The sequence below is a fragment of the Anser brachyrhynchus genome, assembly GCF_964034855.1.
Source record: "Anser brachyrhynchus genome assembly, chromosome: 12".
Lineage (NCBI taxonomy): Eukaryota > Metazoa > Chordata > Aves > Anseriformes > Anatidae > Anser > Anser brachyrhynchus.
In genome coordinates this window covers 1,960,324-1,980,098 of record NC_137707.1, presented here as the reverse complement: position 1 = coordinate 1,980,098, position 19,775 = coordinate 1,960,324, and the positions used below count along the sequence as shown (strand labels likewise).

General features: G+C 55.2%; 2 protein-coding genes across 10 annotated transcripts in view; one reads left to right on the top strand and one right to left on the bottom strand.

Moving 5' to 3' along the window:
* Positions 1-825: 825 nt before the first annotated feature.
* Positions 826-2,926, bottom strand: CIDEC (cell death inducing DFFA like effector c). The gene is made up of 6 exons (XM_080551995.1): positions 2,895-2,926; positions 2,111-2,178; positions 1,809-1,950; positions 1,580-1,729; positions 1,232-1,416; positions 826-1,130 (listed from the first exon to the last, which is right to left on the bottom strand). Exons 2-6 carry the CDS (start codon positions 2,158-2,160, stop codon positions 941-943), a joined length of 717 nt encoding a protein of 238 aa, XP_080408121.1. The 5' UTR covers positions 2,161-2,178; positions 2,895-2,926; the 3' UTR covers positions 826-940.
* Positions 2,927-3,503: 577 nt separating this feature from the next.
* ZC3H18 (zinc finger CCCH-type containing 18) overlaps positions 3,504-19,775 on the top strand; it is a 44,399-nt gene continuing 28,127 nt past the window's right edge. For 6 of the 9 annotated variants that reach the window (XM_080551938.1, XM_080551937.1, XM_080551941.1 and 3 more), the window contains exons 1-8: positions 3,504-3,887; positions 4,218-4,287; positions 10,386-10,990; positions 13,952-14,036; positions 16,816-16,964; positions 17,263-17,355; positions 17,951-18,108; positions 19,724-19,756. In XM_080551938.1, coding sequence (XP_080408064.1) covers positions 3,519-3,887; positions 4,218-4,287; positions 10,386-10,990; positions 13,952-14,036; positions 16,816-16,964; positions 17,263-17,355; positions 17,951-18,108; positions 19,724-19,756 — 1,562 coding nt within the window. In that variant the 5' untranslated portion in view covers positions 3,504-3,518. Of the gene's footprint in view, positions 3,888-4,217; positions 4,288-5,951; positions 6,079-10,385; positions 10,991-13,951; positions 14,037-16,815; positions 16,965-17,262; positions 17,356-17,950; positions 18,109-19,723; positions 19,757-19,775 lie in introns of those variants that run through there. The other 3 variants (XM_080551942.1, XM_080551939.1, XM_080551943.1) reach the window with 2 other exon arrangements.

The following is a 19,775-nucleotide window of genomic DNA, read 5'->3' as shown; positions in this document are numbered from 1 at the left end:
GGGGAGAAGCTGCCGTGGAAGGAGGGCTCTGCCATGGGTTCCTGTGCCGGAGCCCCAGAGCCGGGCTGGGGTCCCCAGGTGAGCGTTTTTGGGGTCTGGGGTGCTCGGGGTCGGTGTCCGTGGTGGCACGAGCAGGAGGTGGCCGCGTCCCCGCTCCCCTGGGGCTGGGGGGGCAGCGGGCAGCCGGCTCGGGGCCACCCCTGGCCAAGGGGCTGGGGACACCTGAGCCACCCTCCCCAATTAAATCCTAATTACATGGGACAACCACAAGAGGAGCCTGGAGGGGTTAATGGGGTTCTCCTCCATCCACAGTGAGGTTTGGGAGGCCCTGGGGGGGGATGCATGTACCCCCACCCCGCCATGCACAGCTTCTGTCCCCTCCCCAGCACGGGTTAGCTTACACCCCTGCAGGGAGGGGGCCTGATCCTGCCCCCCAGGTTGATGTAACCCCATACCCTGTTTTGTGGTTGAACGGGGTGGCCCCGGAGCCACCGGGCACCTGGGGTCCCCGTGGGGCCAGGAGCCCTCACAGGGCTTCCCAAGGCTTCAGCTGCCCCCCAAGCCCTGCGGGGGGAGGCAAGATACCACCTCCCCCCCCCCCAAAAAAAAGGGGTGATGCAAGGATCCCTCGTGGGAGCCCAGCCTGGGGCAATCCTACAGCAGCAGCTCCCCGGGGGGCTTCTTGCACCACCATCCCCCCCCCCCCCCCCGCCCCGTGCCCTCTTGCACCACCGCCTGGCCCAGCCCCGTGCCAAGCGGGGGGAACGGCCAACAGCCCCCCCCCCATTCCTCCATCCAGGGAGGGGAAAGGACGCGGAGCAGCGCTGGGAGAAGCACAGCTTTTACTGAAATAAATATATTTACAGAGTAACGGCTACCGCGGAGACGTGGCCGCAGCCAGCCCGCGCGGCACAGGGACCCCCCCCCAGCCCCACGGCCCTCACTGCGGGGTCTTCTTGGGGGGCGGCGGGGGGAGGCTGCGGGGCAGGGCGCGGGGCAGCGCCGGGCTCCTCTCCTCGTCCTCCTTGTGCTCCTCGGTGGCGTCCAGGAGCTGCTCCATGTAGCAGGAGGTGCCCAGCAGCACGTGGCCCGCGGCCTGCATGGTGAAGAGCACCCAGCGCAGGGCTTCCCTGGGCCGGGGGGAGGTGGGTGAGCACCCGCTGGTGGCTTGGGGTCCCTTTGGGGTCCCCTCGCTGCCCCCCCAAGCGGGATGCGTCCCCCCGGCACTCACTTGACGAGGCGCTTGGCCCCGCGGCAGCGCAGGTCGTAGGACATGCTGTAGGTGCCGTAGAGCGTGGCTTTGACGTTGAGGCAGCCCAGGTCCCGCGGGCTGGTTTTGTAGAGGTCGAAAGTGATGCAGGCCACGTCAATCCTCCGGGGGGGCTTGCGGGACAGGCTCAGCTGGTAGCCGGGGGTCTAGGGCACAGCAGGACCCCCCAGGTTCCCAGCGGGTGTCCCGTCCCACCCACCCCCAGCATCCCCGGGCACCTCCCGGCGCGGCATCGCACCGGATCCCCGCGTGGGGTGCAGGTGGGAAAATTCAGGCCCCCGTCGCCATCCCCCCGCCCCGGGGGCTCACCTTGGGGGCAGACCACGCCTGCCCCTTGCTCAGCGCCATCAGCACCGCGCCCTCCTCCAGCGTGCGGAAGAAAGCCTCCGTCTCCACCGCCGTGCCGTCCTCGTCCAGGACCAGGGAGACGGGGCCGGGGGCCAGCAGGGCGCTCTGAGCCTGGTGAGGGGGGGGGGGGGCCTTCGGTGAGGGGACAGCCCCCTGGACAGACGGACGGACAGACGGACGGACGGCTCACCTGGCGCAGCAGCTCGGCGAGGCTCTGGGCCATGATGCCCTTGCGCAGGCTGCGGTCCCAGTTGCACACCCGAAAGGGTCGGGGCCGCGGGGCCGGGCTCAGCAGCAGCTGCTGGGTCATGGAGGCGCTGGCGGAGACGCACCTTGGGGTTGGGGGAACGGAGACATCGTGGGGTGGGTCCCCGAAACCCCCCCACTCCTCCCAGCACCCCAAATTCCCCCTGGGGACCAGCACACCCCCTCGGGAGATGCTACATCGGGGACGACACCGGTGTCCCCTACCCGTGGGACTTCATCACTTACTTGGAGACGGGGGCGGCCAGGCGCAAGCTCAGGGACTTGGCGTAATCCATCGCGGCACCGAGCCCGACCTGGCGGGGAGGAAGGGGCTTCAGCCCCGGGCGGCGGCAGCAGCGGTCTCCGGCTCCTCGTGCCCCAAGCAGCCCCCGTCCCACCGGCCCCGTCCCAGCAGCCTTCCCGGGGGGGGGCCGCGCCTGCCCTTTGGCCGGGGCCAGGCTGGAGGCGGCGGGCAGAGCGTCCCCGTCCCCGCCAGCACGGCTCTTACGCAAAGCGGCGCCTGGGGCTGAGTCAGCGCTGGGGCAAAGGTGAGACGGAGCCACGCAGCAACAGCCTCACCCCGACCCGGGCAGGGGCCACCAGGGCTTGGGGCACGGATTTAGGGGCACCCACCAGGCAAATGTAACCCCGGTGCTCCAGGGACAGGTCTACAGCCATCCCCATCCCCATCCCCATCCCCATCCCCATCCCCATCCCCATCCCCATCCCCATCCCCATCCCCATCCCCATCCCCATCCCCATCCCCATCCCCATCCCCATCCCCATCCCCATCCCCATCCCCATCCCCATCCCCATCCCCATCCCCATCCCCATCCCCATCCCCATCCCCATCCCCATCCCCATCCCCATCCCCATCCCCATCCCCATCCCCATCCCCATCCCCATCCCCATCCCCATCCCCATCCCCATCCCCATCCCCATCCCCATCCCCATCCCCATCCCCATCCCCATCCCCATCCCCATCCCCATCCCCATCCCCATCCCCATCCCCATCCCCATCCCCACTCACCTCTACCCCAGGCCCCCAGCAGTGCCCCCCCCAGCCCCACTCACCCTATATAGCTGATGGAAATAGTGGGGGCGGGACCAGTTTGGGGGCGCAGACCAGTTTGGGGGCGGGACCAGTTTGGGGGCGTGGGACCAGTTTGGGGGCGGGACCAGTTGGGGGGGCGGGGCCAGCCTGCAGCTCCTCCCCCCAGGCTGCCCCCTCCCCATGCCCCCAGGCACCACCCCAGTGCTCCCAGTAAGCCCCGTCCCCATGCCCCCAGTGCCCCCCCCAGCACCCCCCCAGCGCACTTGGCTGTGCTAAGCAGCGTGCCAGCGGCGGCTCCCCGAGCACACCCGTGTGCACGCACAGCTCCAGCTGCAGGCACCCACCGCCACGTGCACACGCGTGTGCCCCCCCTGCGTGCACACTCATGCACCGCCACGTGCACGTTGGGACACCGCCACGCGTGAGCCCTTCAAGGTCTACGCGTGCGTGTGCACGCACGGCCACCTCCGTGTGCGTGTGCCAGTGTGCGCGCACCCACCCCTGTGCGCACTCCTGCACGTGCTTGCACGCCCCCGGCTGCGCGCGGCCCCTTTAAGGCGGGGCGGGGCCAGGCGGAGAGGGGGGCGTGGCCATACGGAGATGGGCGTGGCCAGACTGGGAGGTGGGCGTGGCCAGACTGGAGGGGGCGTGGCCAGACGAGGCGGGGGCGTGGTCAGGCGAGGAGGGGGCGTGGCCATGCGGGGCGGGGCGGGGCGCCGCTCTCCCGCTCCCCCCCTCCCCTCCCCCCTTGCGCGCGGCCCGGCGCGTCTTGATGACGTCACGCCATGGCCGCCCTGCGCCGCCGCGAGTAGAGGCCCCGGCCCGACCGCGCCGCAGCCGCCGCCGCCGCCGCCCCCCCGCCGCCACCGCCCTCCCCCTCCCTCCCCCCCAGCTTCCCGGCTCCGGTCCCGCTCCGCCCGGCTCCACCCGGCTCCGCCCGGCCCCTCCGGCCCGGCCCGGCCCGCCCAGGTCAGCGCCTCCCGCCCGGGCGCCGGCTGCGGCCTAGTGCCGGGGATGGGCGGCCTGTGAGGAGAGGGGGAGGGGAGGGGGCGGGGGGGGGCTGAGGGGGGAGGCCCCGGGTCGGGGGGGGAGGCTCCGGGTCGGGGGGGGAGGCCTCGGGTCGGGGGGGGAGGCCCCGGGGGGGGTCGGGGGGGGGGCTTGGGGTGAGGGGATGGGGGGGAGGGGGGGCCCTAGGGAGGTTTTGCGGGGCGGGGGGGCCGCAGGAGGCGCTGACCCTGTCTGTCTGTCTGTCTCTGTGTCTGTCTGTGTCTGTCCGTCTGTCTGTCCCCCCGGGCGTAGGCACTGCCGCAGGAGCCTCGGCCCCGGGGCGCAGCGCTCGCAGCCCGGCCTGGCAGGAGCCCCCCCCCAGGTAAGGCGTTGGGGTCCGTCTGTCCCCCTCAAGGTGGGAGCATCCCCCGGGGGCAGCTTCATGGTGGGCGCACGGCGGCTGCGACACGGAGCCGCTGCAGGGGCTCCGAACCCCTCCTGTGAGGCGTCCCAGCAGGGAAATCTCCTTCTCAGAGCCCTCTTCTCGCCACCCCCACTGACGTTTTCTCCCTTTGCTGCTGTCAGTAACTCAGCTCTCCTGGAACAACTGCTGCTTTGGCTGTAGGAACACCTCCGAGGTGTGAATTCTGCCTCCTAAGGTTTGTCCAGATGAAGGAAAAAGGGCGAGATTTAATCCCGCTAGCTGCCTGCAAGACATCTGATCCAGTTTTCCAAGCAGAGCTAGATTTTGTGATTGTTCACAAATCCCCCAGAAAGTAGGAGCGATTGTACTTGTTTTTTGTCGAGGGACCAAAGCTGGAGTCATCCCCAATTAGCAGCTGCTAACACAGAGCTGCAGAAAGAGCTCCGTGTGCTCCAGCTGTAGGAAAATCAGTTGCGCTCCAAAACAAACTCCAGCTGCTTGCAGCCCCGTTTCTCTTCGGGTTTCAGCCCCGAGCCCGCCTGACAAAGCAGTGAGTGGCACCAGTTAACGTCCTGGATCAGAGCTCTCTGCGCTCATCTTTAAAACTCAGCTCACTGGAGATGGCTGTCACCAAGTAGCCCTCTTAAATTAACAGCAAAAGGCGGCTCAGTTTTCTGCATTAAAAGCTTTCCTGACAGCTGCCAGGTGATTGAGGTGTGCCGCTGTGAATCTTCAAAGTCAGAGCTTCCCCAAGGACGTCAGAGAAGTGTTTCAGCTAGCTTACCCTGTTAGCGACCAGGGCTTCATTCAAAGCAGAGCCCTGGGTGCTTTGCTTTTTTTTTTTTTCTGTGTGTCTTTTTGATTTTATGTGACGCTCCTTTCCCAGCTCTCAAGGCATTTTATCTCCTTCTCTTCCTATTTGCACTGCTTTTCCATATTTTCATCCATTGTGGTTTCTGCCCTTCATTTCTGTTTTGCTTCTGTTTTTCAAGTCTTTGTCCCCAAAACCTTTTTGCGTCACCTTTCCCTTCTGACCTCTCGGCACTGTTTCCCATTCGCTCTCCTCGGCTCACTGGTTATTTTTCACCCATCCTTGTGGCTAGACTTAGCCCGTGCTCCAGAACTTTTCTGGCCTGCATTAACCGCTGGCTTTCATGCATCTGATTGATGGAAATATTTTAATTTTGCGTCAGGCTGCTTGGCTACAAAGGAGGGGAGAAAAAAATTCTTTCTACTGTCCCAAAGAGCTCTTCCTGAAACAAAGAGGCCTTCGCTGTGTCTCACCAGCAGCTTCGAGAGGCCCTGTGGTCGCCCCGGGAGCTGTGAGGTAGCTCCTCGGGGGCTGTGGAAGTTTGGTTTGAGCTTGGTTCTTGCCATCTGGCTGGCAATTTATAATATTTCAAGACCGAAGCTGATGGATCTGCCAAGATCCAGTTTTCTGTAGTGTACCCAGTGCCTTTGGAAACGCCTGAGCTGCAGGTTCCTGCGCTGTGTTCGTGGCGCGTTCCTTGTTCGTTGGGAAAAAGCTTTTTGCGGCTGAGCCTTGAAGGGAGAAATGTGCTGAATGAAAATAACGCTTCCCGGGGTTTTTTTTTCCCGCTGGTTTCAGGTCCCGCCTTAACTGACAGCTGGATCCTACAGGTGCTGTGCTGAGTTAGAGGGAGCTGCCCTCCCGAGGCAGGGCAGCAGCTCGGTCCCTTCAGTGCAGGCAGCTGCGGGCAGAGCTTAGCTTTGCCAGCTTAATTAAAGGTATGCCTCGAACCTTCAGCGTGTTCTAGTCGGAAGCAGAGCAATAAGAAACGCAGTTTTAGCTTTCTGCCACAAATAGGTCCTGCGGTCAGGCTGCTGTGGGCTGACGGGAGCTGGGTGGGGGCACGAAGATCCCGTGGGAGCGACCAGAGGGAAAGTCTTGCTCGACCTGAGGGGCTTTTGTGGGGACAGCGAGCGTTGTCTAGCTCGTACCTGGGAGCCGGGAGGCTGGCGTGTGCTTACTGCATGTGGGACGGCTGCAAAGTCCGCGATTTTTCTATTGAGAGGTCATGTGAGCTGCTTTTAAGGGGCTTTCAACTCAAAAAGGCATCCCCGAGTGCTTCTAGAGATGGTAAAAGACACAATTTTGGCCCAAAGTGCACCCCCCCCCCCCCCCCCCCCCCATTAGATTTGCTCCAAAACCTGCCAGTGGAAAGGCTGTTCCAACGTCTCCAGCCTGGCAAAGCGGGGGTTCTGCAAACTGTGTTCAAAAAACGCCTCGGCGGACTGTTCCGAACTAGTCTGGTTCAGGCGGGAGGAGCGTTGCAGTTTGAGCAGATGAAGTCAGTGTTGCGATAAAAGCAGCTCTGACCGAAGTCGTCTGTGCCTGAACTACCTGTGATTTTAAAGGTGCTTCTGAGATAAAACGCTGCTAAGTGAGAAGTGTTATTATATACCTGGTTTGTTACCCAGTCGCTCTAAGCTACAAGTCAAACAATCTTATCTGTAGCTTAGCAATTGATTTTTTTTGCTTCTGTAGCCAGTTTTGAAGACGGTAAGAAACAGCTTTAGTTTTAAGACACAAAAATCCCAAAGTTGTGAATTATGAAGGTTGTGGATTTCTGCTCTGCCACTTTTGTCAGTAGTATTCAGTTTAAAAGGCTTCCATGGAGCCAAATGTTCCTGGTATTCATCTGTAAAGGATTCATCATGAAAGGAGAGTGAAAAGAAAAACTAAAAAAAAAAAATAACCTGCGGGATTCCAGAGACTGGGGATAAATGGTATTTACAGGTTATTCTCAGACAAGATTTGGGACGTGCACTTTATATCGCGGTGAGATTTGCTACCCTGAGAAGAATAAAATCCACTGGAGCTTGAAAGAAAGCTTGAGTGACTGGCGAGTCCTGTAGCGTTTCACAAAATTCTTACTTTGGTGCTCTGCCCTTCCTAACTCTTAATTTATTTGTTTTTTTGCGACGAATGAGTGGCTGCAAGTAATACCGATCAGGTCAGGGGTAAGGCGTTCTTAATTAATCACTTAATTAATGCAGGTAAACGTGTTACTGTGGTACTGAACCTTCGCTTGCAGTCCTGGCTCGCGTCCTGGGGGTCTGCAGAGGATGGGGAGTGGCTGGAGGACGCGGTATCGTCCCCGTCTCACTCCTTGCGGTGGCAGCGACCCGGTGAGGGGCTGGTCTGACTTCCGCGGGGCCGCCGCATCGAGCGCCTTGCCGGCTGCCCGGATTCTGTGAGCCCTTTTCAGCCGGCTGTCGTTCATTGTGTTTCTTATCGTTTCTGCTGATGGAAAATTAATAGGAAATTATATAAAAAAAAAAAAAAAACAACAACTCGGTGCATCAGTTGGTTACAATAATGCCCTTAATAGCTGCCGGAGGAGGTGAATGCTTTATGCTCATCAGCTCAGCTGGGGGTGAAAATTCATATTTGTTTTTTTTTCCCAGCCCTCTGAGGGGCTTAAAAGCTTTCGCTTTGGCGCTGCTTGTCTGTAAGAAATCAGAAACCAAATTTCCTGAGCACATCCCTGCTTGACAGCTTTTACAGTCCTGCTGGCCTCTTCAGGCCGACCTTTCCTGCGTAGCGCGTGAAGTTGTTCTGCGCGCACACGAGGCGTAACTTCTCGGGCACTTAGGCAATTAAAATTGCTGTCACAAAATTGCTCTCGAAGCCAGCACCAATTTATGCAGGCGGTTACGAGCTCAGCAGCAACCTTCCTGCGCTCAGTAAGAACGTAATTTGTTTCAGATTCCGTCCTGTTTAACTGCCCAGCGCTGCTGTCAGCGAGAGGCGATGCTGTCTTTTAATTTTTGCTCTTAACTTCTCGGTAAAAGCACAATTTTGGTTGTGAGGAAGACCCAACTCGCTCCGGAGTGCAGAGAAAGAGGAGTAGCTCGCAGGCAGCTCCGAACGTGACCCTGCTGCTCCCCAGGGCTCCGTCGGTCGTGTAGGTCATCGGCACATTTATTAACTGGCTGATATTTGTGCAGGGCTTTGAGACGACTTGAAGGAGAGCGCAGATACTGGGGGCTAATATTTATGCGTACTTGTCCTGCTCCTGGGAGAGTTTCTGAGCTTTTATTTTTTGAGGAGCATTCTTAGTTCCTCTGCAAAGCGCCCAAGGTATAAGGAGCAGGATTTTCTCGAGGGTGGCTTTCGTCTCGGGAGTTTGCTGCAAACACCAGCTAACAGTGTCCTCGCTGCGGTGAAGGCAAGAGATGTTATCGCAGCGATGACAGTGCATCTGGCAGTGCCCGGGACATAAATACAGCAGTCCTCGTCCTGCAAAGGTTGGAGAGAAGAGATGAGTGTGGGTAATAAAGTTGTGATGCCTTCCTGCTAACACACAGAAGCGGTGCTGCGTGTTCCTACGCCTCTCCTCCTGCCGCGTTTCAGCCCTGAGCTCTCCGGCTGTAATCACCAAAATATGTTGGGTTTCGGGCTCTGGGAAGGCTTTTGGGTTTGCTCTGGTCGTGTTCGTGTTGCGGGGCAGCCTGTTCGGATGCTGCGGCGTGGTGTGCCTTCTGCCTGCCTGTCTTCTGCCGTAAATGACAGCACGAGCGAGCTTCCTGTGCCGAACCAGGGGAGCACAGCAGAGAACGGCGGTGGAAGGGGGGCAGGATAAGTGCTGTATAGCGCAGGGCTGGCCGGTGGTAGCATTTCACAAAGAATTGTTCGAAGGAGCCACCAGAGTCATGCGTTTGGAGCATTTCTGCTCCAAAACTTGTAAAAATAGGAGGTAAAAACCTGGCGACTGATGGCACGGTGCTGTTGCTGCAGCACTGAATGCGCTTATGGGGAGGCTGCAGCTGGGAGTGGCTGAAATAAAAGGTGATGCACAATAAGGTGAAGAAAGCCTGTCAGTTCATAATCCCAGGTCTTTTCTTTAGCCCTAACTCCGCTTCTGTTATCCTCGGTTGGCCTCCAGCTTTTCGCTTCTGGCCGCTCCGGTTTGGTTTTTGAGGCAGCCGTGCGCTGTTGGCTATTGCTGAGCGGGGGGAGGAAGGGATTGTGGTCGTGTCTTGTTTATAGGGCTAAGGACGTGCTACAGCAACAGCCCACAGCCAAAGGGAAAGGGGTTTTTATCACCGTGAGCTCTTCTCTAGATGCGGACCAGCAGCCGTACCGGCAAGAGACGGGGCACAAGCACTTCTTGGGTCGCACAGTCCTGCTAAAAATCCCGGGTTTGTGTTCTGGAGTAAAAGAAATAAATGTGTGGGGTTTTGTTTTCGTTTTCCCTGCTTTACGTCTCGTCTGTTTCCATTGCCTTCATTATGCTTGCGCTAAGCAGAGGTCGGGTTTTTAACCCGTATTCATACCACGCACGTGTTCCTATTGAACTTCCAGGAAAAGCGTGTGCTGGGGAAGGTCACGAAGTTTTCTGCTGCTTTGCAGGAGTTTTGGTTCTTGAGTGTATAAAGCAGGTGGAGACTGGATGGCAGTACATGCGCTGTCTAAATTAAGCCTAATTAGAAGTCCGGGATTTTTCATGAATGCGTCCTATCCTCGTTTTCATATCTGTTCTGGCAGCAGTGTAAAAAATAGTGCAAGTATATCACAGAATACGGGCTCTTTTTGCCAGAATCATTGTAAATGGTGTCACTGCCTCCTGGGGAGTCTGCGCTGTCTGCAGCGCCCTGTGCTTGTGGTTGTAAAAACGCCTGAAAACCTGCCCCTGTGTTCTGGAGCTCGCTCGCTTGCTCCCCAGAGAAATGCCACCGCTGAACGCGCCTGGGGTGAGAAGGCCAGCGTGGGATTCCTAATGATTATTTGATGGGAGAGCTGGCGCAGCTCACCCATTAGAGCCTGTAGGTGAAATCCCAGCCTCGTGCTCTACCCTTGTATGTTAAGGGTCTCTTACCTAGCCTGGAATAAATTCTTCATGCAATTTAAACTCTGTTTTCTTCTTGAAGACAGTGAGATAAACCGTGTTCATGAATTCAACTGTTGTTTGTTTTTTTTTCTTTAGGAGACAAAATACAAGGTGAACCTTTCTTGATTTCCCAGCTTGTTCCCCGTAACAAGTTTGTGTTTTTTTGTTTCTTTTTTTTTTTTTTTTTACCCTCCGCAGACAATTGGGTACTGATGGAAGTTTCCGACAGCCCTGAGCGAAACCCCTGCTCTCCTGGCGAGGAGGACCAGCAGCTTTCCGATGACGAAGTCCTGAAGGAGAGCGGTTCGGAGCGGGAGCTCGATGGAGAGGGCGGGCGAGGCAGCGTCCTGGGAGAGGAGGAGGAGGACGCGGCGCGGGGGCTGAGTCAGGGTGAAGAGGAGAACCACTCGGATGAGGAGGACCGCTTGAGCGAAGCCAAGTCTCAGGACTCTGAGAACAACGAGCAGAGCGGGGAGCTGAAGAGCCCTCCGCCTCGCAAGGGGGAGGAGGAAGACCGCACGAACGACCTCGGAGATGAGGCGTCCTCCGTCACCCGCGAGCTGGATGAGCACGAGTTGGACTATGACGAGGAGGTGCCCGAGGAACCAAGTGCTGCTGCTGCGGAGGAGGATGGCGAGAAAGCTGCTGGTGAGGACGACGAGGAAGAGGAGAAAGGAGACGATGCCCACGAAGATGAGAAGAAATCCGGCGGTAAAAGCGACGATGAGAAGGATGGCCAGGATCCCGTCAAGGAGAAGAAGAAAGAAGAAGACGACGGAGAGATTGATGACGGTGAAATTGATGTAAGTAGGAGCTGGTCCGAGGGGGGCAGAGCCCTCCTGGGGGAGGCCTGTCCTTGTGTTTGAATATTTGCCTCTTGGAGTGCCGTGCCTTTTTCTCTTCTGTGACCCGAGCGTGCTAGCTGTGTCCCAAAGTAACGCACTTTTTTCGCTGGAGGTAAGACCACGCTGGGTGCCAAGTCCTAAACTCAGAGGTTAGGGCGCCCATTGCCACGTACGGTAGCAAAATTTTGTGCCACGTGGTGTTGGAGCAGCTGCAAACGAGCTTTTCCCTGCCCAGTATGGAAGAGCTCCAGTGCTTTAAGAAACTATTCTGCTCTGGCTCTTGGAGGACTTCAGGTCGATGCTGACAGCAAATTGCTTAGCAATGGATGAGGGGATCACAAGCTGCCTCAGCAGCTTCGTTTGAGAGGCCGGAGCTGTAGGGTGGCTCCGTACTCGAGGTGTCAGGCTATTTAAAAAAAAAAAAATGAAGTGCTTTTACCCCGTTTGTCTTTGGGTAAGAAGCGCTGCAGGACAGCAGCTGGATTTAACGGAGCCTAATACCAGGTCCCTCTTGCAAACAGGACAAAATGGCTCTAGCGGGAGAGTTGAAACCCTCCTGGAGCTTCCTGGTGGCAAACACCGTGCTTATATCTGAACGGCAGGAGCGCAGGGCACCACGCGGAGAAGGGGCTGGTGACGCTAGGTCCCTCACTGAGGTAGCCCGGAGCACCTGGCTGGCTCTGCTCCTCCCTGTCCCTGCCAAAAATGCCCCCGTGCAGGCAGATCAGCTTGGGGCAGCGTGCTGTTTTGTGGCACACGTACGGGTGGGTGCTTACCTGGTTACCTTAGGACCAGAAGATAACCATTTGCTCCATAATCAGCTGTTCTTTGACCCCCAAAAAAATTTTTGTCGTTTTATTTATTTTTTTTTAACTTTAATGGTCCTTTGGCAAGTTCTGTGTTGTGTTTTTTTTTTAAAGGTGATGTTGGTTTTCTGCACCTTACCCGCTCTGCAGGCAGTTCTGTTAGACACCTGGGGTATTTTCGGAAAGTTTCTGGAAGCCGTGTGTTTCTGATTCAGTTAGAAGGAATTTCTGCGTGCTGGGGGAGAGTCCAAGCAGGAAAAAGAAAATCCCGGCGTTCCGATTCTGTGCCTGCTTCTTGATTAAAATATGAATGCTCTCCTTTAGAATCCGAGGCATTCTTAGGAGCGCTGCTCTCCTTACAAAGCAGGAGATGAAGCCGTGGTCTGTTTTTCGTACGTTAACTCGTAACAGGGTTCCCAGCTGCCTGATTCCAGGGAGACCCCCCAGAAATAAATACTTCCCCTTTTGTTCCACGCAGCCTTCGCCCGGCCCTTGTGAAGGGAGCCGAGCCGGTGATGCCACTCACGCGCCCTTGAATGCCAGCCCGGCTCTGGGGGAAACTCCTCAATCTCTGCACTTTCTTCTGCTTCCAGACTTCCCCCTTCGGAGGGGGGGGATATTAATACGAGTTTTAATGTGAATCCGCGTGTCTTTAAGATCGGTTCCCGCTCAGGAGAGCGCTCCTTGCGTTGCCCCAAAAGGGCTGCCCCACAAGAGGCTGTTAACCCAGCTCTCTGTACACCCTTTAGAGACAAACGATGTTTTTTCCCCGTTTCCAGCTGTTAAACTGACCCAAGCACACAGCTTTCTCAATCTTCTCCTTGCCACGGCGTCGTTCTGGTGGCCGTGCGGCGGGAAAGCCTCCCCCGGCGGCTGGTCGGGTGTTTGATAGCTGGAAACCTCGGGGAGGTGAAAAAGGAGACCCCCGGCCCTTATTTCATGCTGCCTTTTAGGAGAAATCACCAATTTCCTTGGGGGTACGCCAGCCACCTCTGACAGCTCTCCGGTCACTTGGGCCTTTTGGCATCGTTGCCTCTTTTTATCCCTTTTGATTTTTCAGGTGTGGTCTCATGAAGGCAGCAAAGGCTTTTTTTTTTTCCTTTTTTTTCCCTTTTTTTTTATTTTTCCCCGGAGAACAAAGGCAAAGGCTGGTGCTTTCCAGCTTCAGCTTCTTTCCCCTCGCGGAGCTCCGCGGCTGTCGTTCCGCGCTCATCCCCGGTGGTTCTTCGTCTCTGACGAAACCTCTGGCTTCCAGCATTCGGTCCCGTGTCGCGCGTGGGGGTAGCGCCGAGTTTCGCTAGGGCCGATCCGCAGCCGCATGGAGCTGAGCGGGAGGGAGGGAGTCGAGCTGCTGCCGCAGAGGGCTGGAAGAAATACATCCTGCTTCGTTCCTGAAGAGCCTGGGGGGGGATTGATGCTCAGCATTGAAGCATTTTGTGTTTCGCTGCCGTGATAGCAGAACTTAGCATAGAAGCGCATCGTGTCTGTATTGTCCCATTGCATTAAGAGCCTGCATGCAGGAATTCTGCTCTGTATTTTGAATCAGTTAAGGAATCCTTTTGGGCTAAACAGCCGTGCCACGGTGCTGAGCAGGGCGCGGTGCAGTTAAAAGGCTCAGAAGGGCAGCAGCGTCGCCCAGCCGAGCTGCTCTAGCTGTCGGCGTGCGCGCTCCCAGCCTGCAGGAGGGAAAGGTAACGCAATTTAGCTCGTTTGCGTGAAGCTGCCCCTCGCTGCCTTCCACGTGCCGTCGGCTGGAAGCGCCCTGCCAGCCAGCCGTACTCAGCTGAAGGCTGTTAATATCTTAATCCACCGCGCAGTTTTTGTGCCTCGAAGCACATAGTGGGGAAGGTGATGTTCCTTGGTCTGTATGTGGCACTGAGACGGTCGTAACGCCTGCTGGTCGTGCAGTCAGCTCGGAAACACTGAACGTGATCCGTTTTCCTGTTCGTAGCAGCGCGTTCGGGGTGTTTATCCCAACCTTTCATTGAATTCCCGCTGTGCTGTGCCTCGGGGTGCGTTTTCAGCGACGGGTGTTTGACCATATTGTGAAATGTCAAGTCACCGCGCAAGGTGCAGCGCGTGAAATGTCAGCCTGCCTGTCTGTCTGTTCCAGGATGACGACCTGGAGGAGGGCGAAGTTAAAGATCCCAGCGACAGAAAAGTGAGGCCGCGTCCCACCTGCCGGTTCTTCATGAAAGGTAACGACGTGCTGTAGCGGTGGAAGTACAAGCCAAAGGTGCCGTAGGTTTTTTCGTTTGGTTTTGCGGCTGCTAAGCTGCCGTCTACGTGATAATCTCTGCCCCAGGCATCCTCGGTATCACCTTTCAGTTCCTTGGTGGCCAGGTGCCGAATTTACATAGAGCCAATATGCAAAAAATCCTCAGGCCCAGGTATGGTGAGCCCGGTAGAAGCAAATAAAGGAAAACAGCGTGGAATAAAACTGCTCGGGCTGATTTAATAACCTGCTATTGCTTAAAGAGGTGCTGTGATGTTATTCCCTGGAAAACCGAAATGGCAAGTCTCGTTGTTTCTTAGCAAGCGGACGCCTTGCCAAAATGTAATTGTTTCTTGCAATTCTACGCCCAGCTTACTTCCCAGTTATTAAAAGGCATTCGCTGATTATTTTTTTTTTTTAATTGGAAATAGAAATTAGTTTCCCTGCGAGGAATAATGTGGCATCATGCTGGCTCCTGGTGAGCCCCTGCACACGTGCTTTGAAAAGCATCTGGTGACCAGGTTCCTGCGTGGCCTGGGTAGTGGTGGCGGGTGTTGGCAACCCAAGTGCAGCTCCTTGCACAAGCAATCCAGAAACCCCAACGGGACGGCGTGCTTGAGGGATGCTGTTGGACCTGATGGGGATGCGTGCTGGTGGCCAGAATTTCCCAGGGCTGAGGAAATGGCCAGCTGGGGAGAAATTCTTCATGAAAACAAGATTTTTCTTTTTTTTTTTCAAGCCAGAAGATCACACTGTGCTGTGTCAGGTACTACACTTCTGAAATAGGATTTGGATTGCCAGCCTCAGAAGAAATGGGGGCAGGAAGTCACATAACCTATTTCTTACTGCACGTGAGACTTAAATAAGGACTTGAGACTTTTAAATCTAACCAGTTCTATTTCTTACTTGTTTTGATTCTTCCTAATGAGACACTCCCTGAAGTTTGTGCGACTGTGACAGATGCCTCGCAGTTCTCTAGCGCAGAGAGCAGGTTTTATAAAAGTTGTCTTTTTTGGGCTGCTTGTAGCTCAGTTCTTCCTTCAGCTTCACCTCACTCGATGTTTACTCATTTACTTTGTTTTCTTTACAATCATCCTCGAGCAATTTATTGAAATCTGAAATTAAAAGAAGGGTGTGGAGAGCAGGGTGGAGCCTTTGTTCCTTGCGTCAGTAGTGTGTGCAACGTAGGGAGCTGCACAGGGGGTTTCCGGCGATGTGACCATCAGATAGCACTCACCTGCCTTCCTCAATGCCTTCCGGCACTGAATTTTCTGCCTGTGCCGAGACAGGAGCGTGATAGCACGGTGATGGAACAGGGAAGTCCCTCTGCGAGGAGAGCTGTTTGTTCCTCAATCCCCAGCGTGACACACGGCACCAAGGTATTCGCCTGAGTCAAAGTTCAGGCTGCGGAATCTCCTGCCCCAGGATTTCACTGAGCTGTTCAGATATCAGTTCAGATAACGTTGACACTCGCTTTTGCTTGCACCCTGAAGGCCTCGGTGCCACCAGGGAGCTCGGACGCTGTTCACGTGCGACCTCGGAGGAAGATTTTCATCCTTTGCTGTGTCTGAGGAGCCCTCGCGTGGCCGCATCTGTCCCGTGGCATGAGTGACCAGCTGGGAAGCCTTCCAGCTTGACGTGCAGCCACCCTGACACACGTAGCAGAGCCCCTTGCTTGTCAGGGCAGTCATTCCCCTTGACGCTTCAGTGAGAGGTGTTGGTGAGGTGTCTAACAGCCCCTGCGCTCAGACCTCTCCTGGCAGGCATCTGCCAGTCACTGAGCTCCCGTGCAAAGGGATTTGTGCTCTTATTGTATGTGACAGCACAAAAGCAGCCGGCGTTCCGCCTCTGATTGAGAGCCCCAGCTCGTGGTTCGTCTGGGACTGATGAGGAGTGTTTCCAGGGACTGAGTGCTCTTTACCCAGGTGCAGCGTGAATTTCTGACCTGCTGCCGTGCCAGCTGGGATCTGGGAGGTTCCTCCTTGGGCCATGGCAGCGTTAACTGCTCTGTTCCGTCTGAAATCAACGTGTTGATGCCCGAGAGAGCAGAGAGTTAGCGATGACTTTGTGATGCAGTTGTGCGCTGTGAAATCTGCAGAACGACTCTTGCTTGACGTTGAGTGAATTGCCAGAAGAAAAAAGGGGGTTTGTTTCTAAGGCGAGCTGAATTAAAATCAGGAATTAGCTTTGTATCCTGCCGGGGCCCCCCGAGTGTTACCGTGATGGTGACTGAAGCTGATGAGCAGAGCAGCTTCAGGTTTCTGTCTGCTGCCCTCCTTAGCAGCGTCTCCTTTCCTGCGTTGTGCCGGCAAGCGTCAGCTGGAGAGAAAATCTTTGCTGTGCTTTGTGCCCCACCGGAGCACAGCGGTTTTCCTTGCTGTCAGGTTGGAGTCGTTGTTTTCTGGAAAAGATGAAGTTCTGACTTGAAGCGTTTGTCTTTAATATGACCTGAAGAGCTCGCGGGCTTATTACTGCGTTTGCTTAACGGCATGCGCGTGCATCCATCACTCCCTGCTCCCTGCCATAAAAAGGTTCTTGTGCATTCATCCGTTTGCGACTGGATCTCTTGAATCTGCCCTCTCTGGGAGGGTGGGGCTGGCAAGAACATGCAAGTGGGTAACGCTCAACAAATTTGGAGAGAAGAGGGGTCAGGGATCTGAAGCGGCGTTATGCCTTGGGTTCTAAGTGGTTGTGGGGCTGCAGAAACTGTTTCTGTAGTGTTCATGCATACGGGGTTCTAACAGAACTGTGTATTTCCACAGGTCATTGCACGTGGGGCATGAACTGTCGATTTATACACCCCGGGGTGAATGACAAAGGAAACTACTCCCTGATCTCCAAGCCCGAGCCCTTCTCCCCAAACGGCGCGCCACCCATCGGCCCTCACCCGCTGATGCCGGCCAACCCTTGGGTATGGACCCCTCTTGTGTGAATTCCTGGCTTCTGCACGAAGCTTTTGGCTCCTGAGGAGGAGGTGAAGGCTTTATTTGGGCTGGTACTTGAGCTAAGTTCAATACATCTGTTGGGTGTGTGATTTTTAAAAGGTAATCTTGAAGTCCCTAGCGGAGGGGAGTAATTTTCCAAGCAAGCCCTAGCTTTTGTCCTGCTGCTGCATCTCCAAAGTATCTAGACGTACTCCAGGGTGTTTACAAAAGCGTGTGTTTGCTTAGAACTAATGCTGAATGTCTGTTTTCCTCGTCTTCTGACAGGGAGGGCCAGTCGTTGATGAAATCTTACCTCCACCCCCTCCGGATCCTCCAACAGAAAGTGCCTGGGAGAGAGGACTCCGGCATGCGAAAGAGGTAAACGGCAGCCTCGGGTGCGCTGACTTGCTCCAAAATCCACTGACCTGTTGCACTGGGAGCGGACTGCTGGCAGAGCTCTCGTTTGGAGCACGTGGTGTCTTCCTCTTCTTAAGGAGCCTTCCTTTTGCCTTTTCACTTATTAACTGTGATAAACAGCAAGGAGCAGTTGTTGTACAGAGCTGGCACCCAGGTTTGGTTTTTATGTTAGCATGAGCTAGGGAGAGCTCGTGGCCCGGGGTAGTTCAGGGATGTTGAAGTCGAGCCCTCCGCAAAGCAGAACACTTCAGCTGGTCCAGTTTCCCTTTCCTCAGTGCCTGTTTTTCTAGCACCTATAGGATCCGTGTGTCTGAGCGTTACAGAAAGCGGGGTTTGCATGTTGGAAGCTTAGTGCCTGTCTGCTGCTGCTCTGAGCTGATGGAATAGCAAATTACACTTTCTGCATCAAGAACGTTCTGTTATCGTGCGCGTTCATAAGACTTGGGCAGAAGAATTTGGAGCAGGCTTCTCCCAAGTGAAGGGTTTTTAATGCGTCCATTTCTGTGCCTCAGAAAACTCCTCTCTTAATAATTCTTTCATTTTTATGTTACGGCAGGTACTAAAAAAGGCAACCATGAGAAAAGAACAGGAGCCTGACTTTGAGGAGAAGAGATTCACTGTGACTATTGGAGAGGATGAGCGTGAATTTGACAAAGAAAACGAGTTTTTCCGTGACTGGAATTACCGCATCACCAGAGATGTCAGAGATCCAGCGTAAGAGGCAGTTTTGTTCTTGCTACCTGGGATAACGGGTGGGATGTGCAGTGCAGTGTGGCAGTCCTCAGGGTACTTGATCCTTTAAATCAGAGGAACGCCCGTCTCAGAAAATGGAAACAGCACCTGTTAAGCAGTCTGTGCACGATTACAAACTGGGGCTGCCTCCACTCACACCAGTTAAACACTCTCTTCCCTTTGCAGTCTTCTTTACACCTTTCTACCTTTAATATCATTGGCATAGTGGTCCCTCGAGGACGCTATTTGTATAGTGCCTACCTCACGCCAGCGCATTCTCCCGGCTTTTTTTCCGTGCTTTTATTCCAGTCCCTGAGAATTTTTAAATGCTGAAGCTGGGGTTGCAAAGTTGCTCAGTGCCCAAGAGCTTCGGGGCAGTAGGGGCGCTGTCGCAGCTAGCTGAGTGTTTATTTGCAAGGGTATTGGCACAGCAGGTGGTCTTTACAAACACCTCGACCGGTCCCAGATAAACTGTTCAGTAAGACACCGGTCAGAAAGCAAAGCTGTTAGCTGCCAGCGCATCGCCTGGGCAAAAAAAAGCGTCCTAAACTTAAGTTGTAGGGGAAAGGAGATGAAATGGTGGAGACCTCAGCCACCCTCCCGTCATGATTGAGAGCAGGCAGGTGGCCTGAAACGGGAGCAAGGAGGCATCAGGCAGCTCTGGGAGATTTACGTGGTAGTTCTCAAGCCAAGAAGTGGGATGGAAAAGAGAGGCTTGCGTTCTGCAGGAATTCAGGTGAATGCACATTTCTCTCTTGCACACACATCCTCCGTTCTTCCTGCACGTACAGATTTGGGCAATGTTTCCACTCACAGCAAAGTGTCTGCAAGGCTTGGCTCCGTCTTTTTGAGTGAAAGAATTCAGGGGGAAAAAAAAAAAATCTGCGAAAGAGCAGGTTAAGCTTTTGTTCAGTGGGCTTTGATATGCTCTCAAGTGCAATTCCGCTCCCAGTTTGAAAAAAGAAGCAGCCTCCTCGCTTCTGCAGGCTGTAACAAAGCAGTGGCCCCGTACTGATGTTCGTTACCTGTGTAGAAATCACTCTGCCTTGCTCTTCTGTTCCTCTGAGAAGGCTTTCAGTTGTACCCGGGGCTTTATTATCACCAGTGCTCTTGTGGATTAACTGTTTTATCTGTTTTATAACTGTGTATGGAAACCAGCATCTTCAGTCAGTGTTCTGGGTGTTTTATGCCACTGCCTCACTGATGTAACGATTTGTTGCGTTAGGTACAGGGCTTTGTTTTTTCGTACAGTCGAGAAACAAGTGTTATATCGCATGTAGCCAGTGGTAAAACAGAAGTAAGCAAACAAATGGAATTTCTGAAAATTAAGGAATCTTTATGCCAAAGCAGGCTGTGGCGTTAAAATATATTAATTGTGCGTAGAGGCAAAAGTTTTTAAGTTGTTACCGCTGCATACTGTAGAAAAAAAAAAGTGATTTTTCTCACACGCACGTTGCGCGTGGGTTGACACGTTGCAGCAAACTAAGCACTGGCGGTTTCAGCTGGAATGTTACTGAATGCTTTCAGGACTGTCTTGTGACCTGTGCAGATGTCTGAATAGTTCATAAATCCCTTTTTCTTTTTTGAAAAACTATAGGGAGGTGGACATCAAAGAAAACATTAACTATGGGTAAGCAGGTCTTTGATTC

What these genes read in the sequence shown, in the direction of transcription:
- CIDEC (XM_080551995.1), bottom strand. Translation starts at nt 2,160, where the DNA reads ATGGATTACGCCAAGTCCCTGAGCTTGCGCCTGGCCGCCCCCGTCTCC. An exon ending in CTGGCCGCCCCCGTCTCCAA is followed by an intron (nt 1,951 to 2,110) that starts GTAAGTGATGAA and finishes CCCAACCCCAAG; the next exon opens with GTGCGTCTCCGCCAGCGCCT. An exon ending in AGGCGTGGTCTGCCCCCAAG is followed by an intron (nt 1,417 to 1,579) that starts GTGAGCCCCCGG and finishes GCTGTGCCCTAG; the next exon opens with ACCCCCGGCTACCAGCTGAG.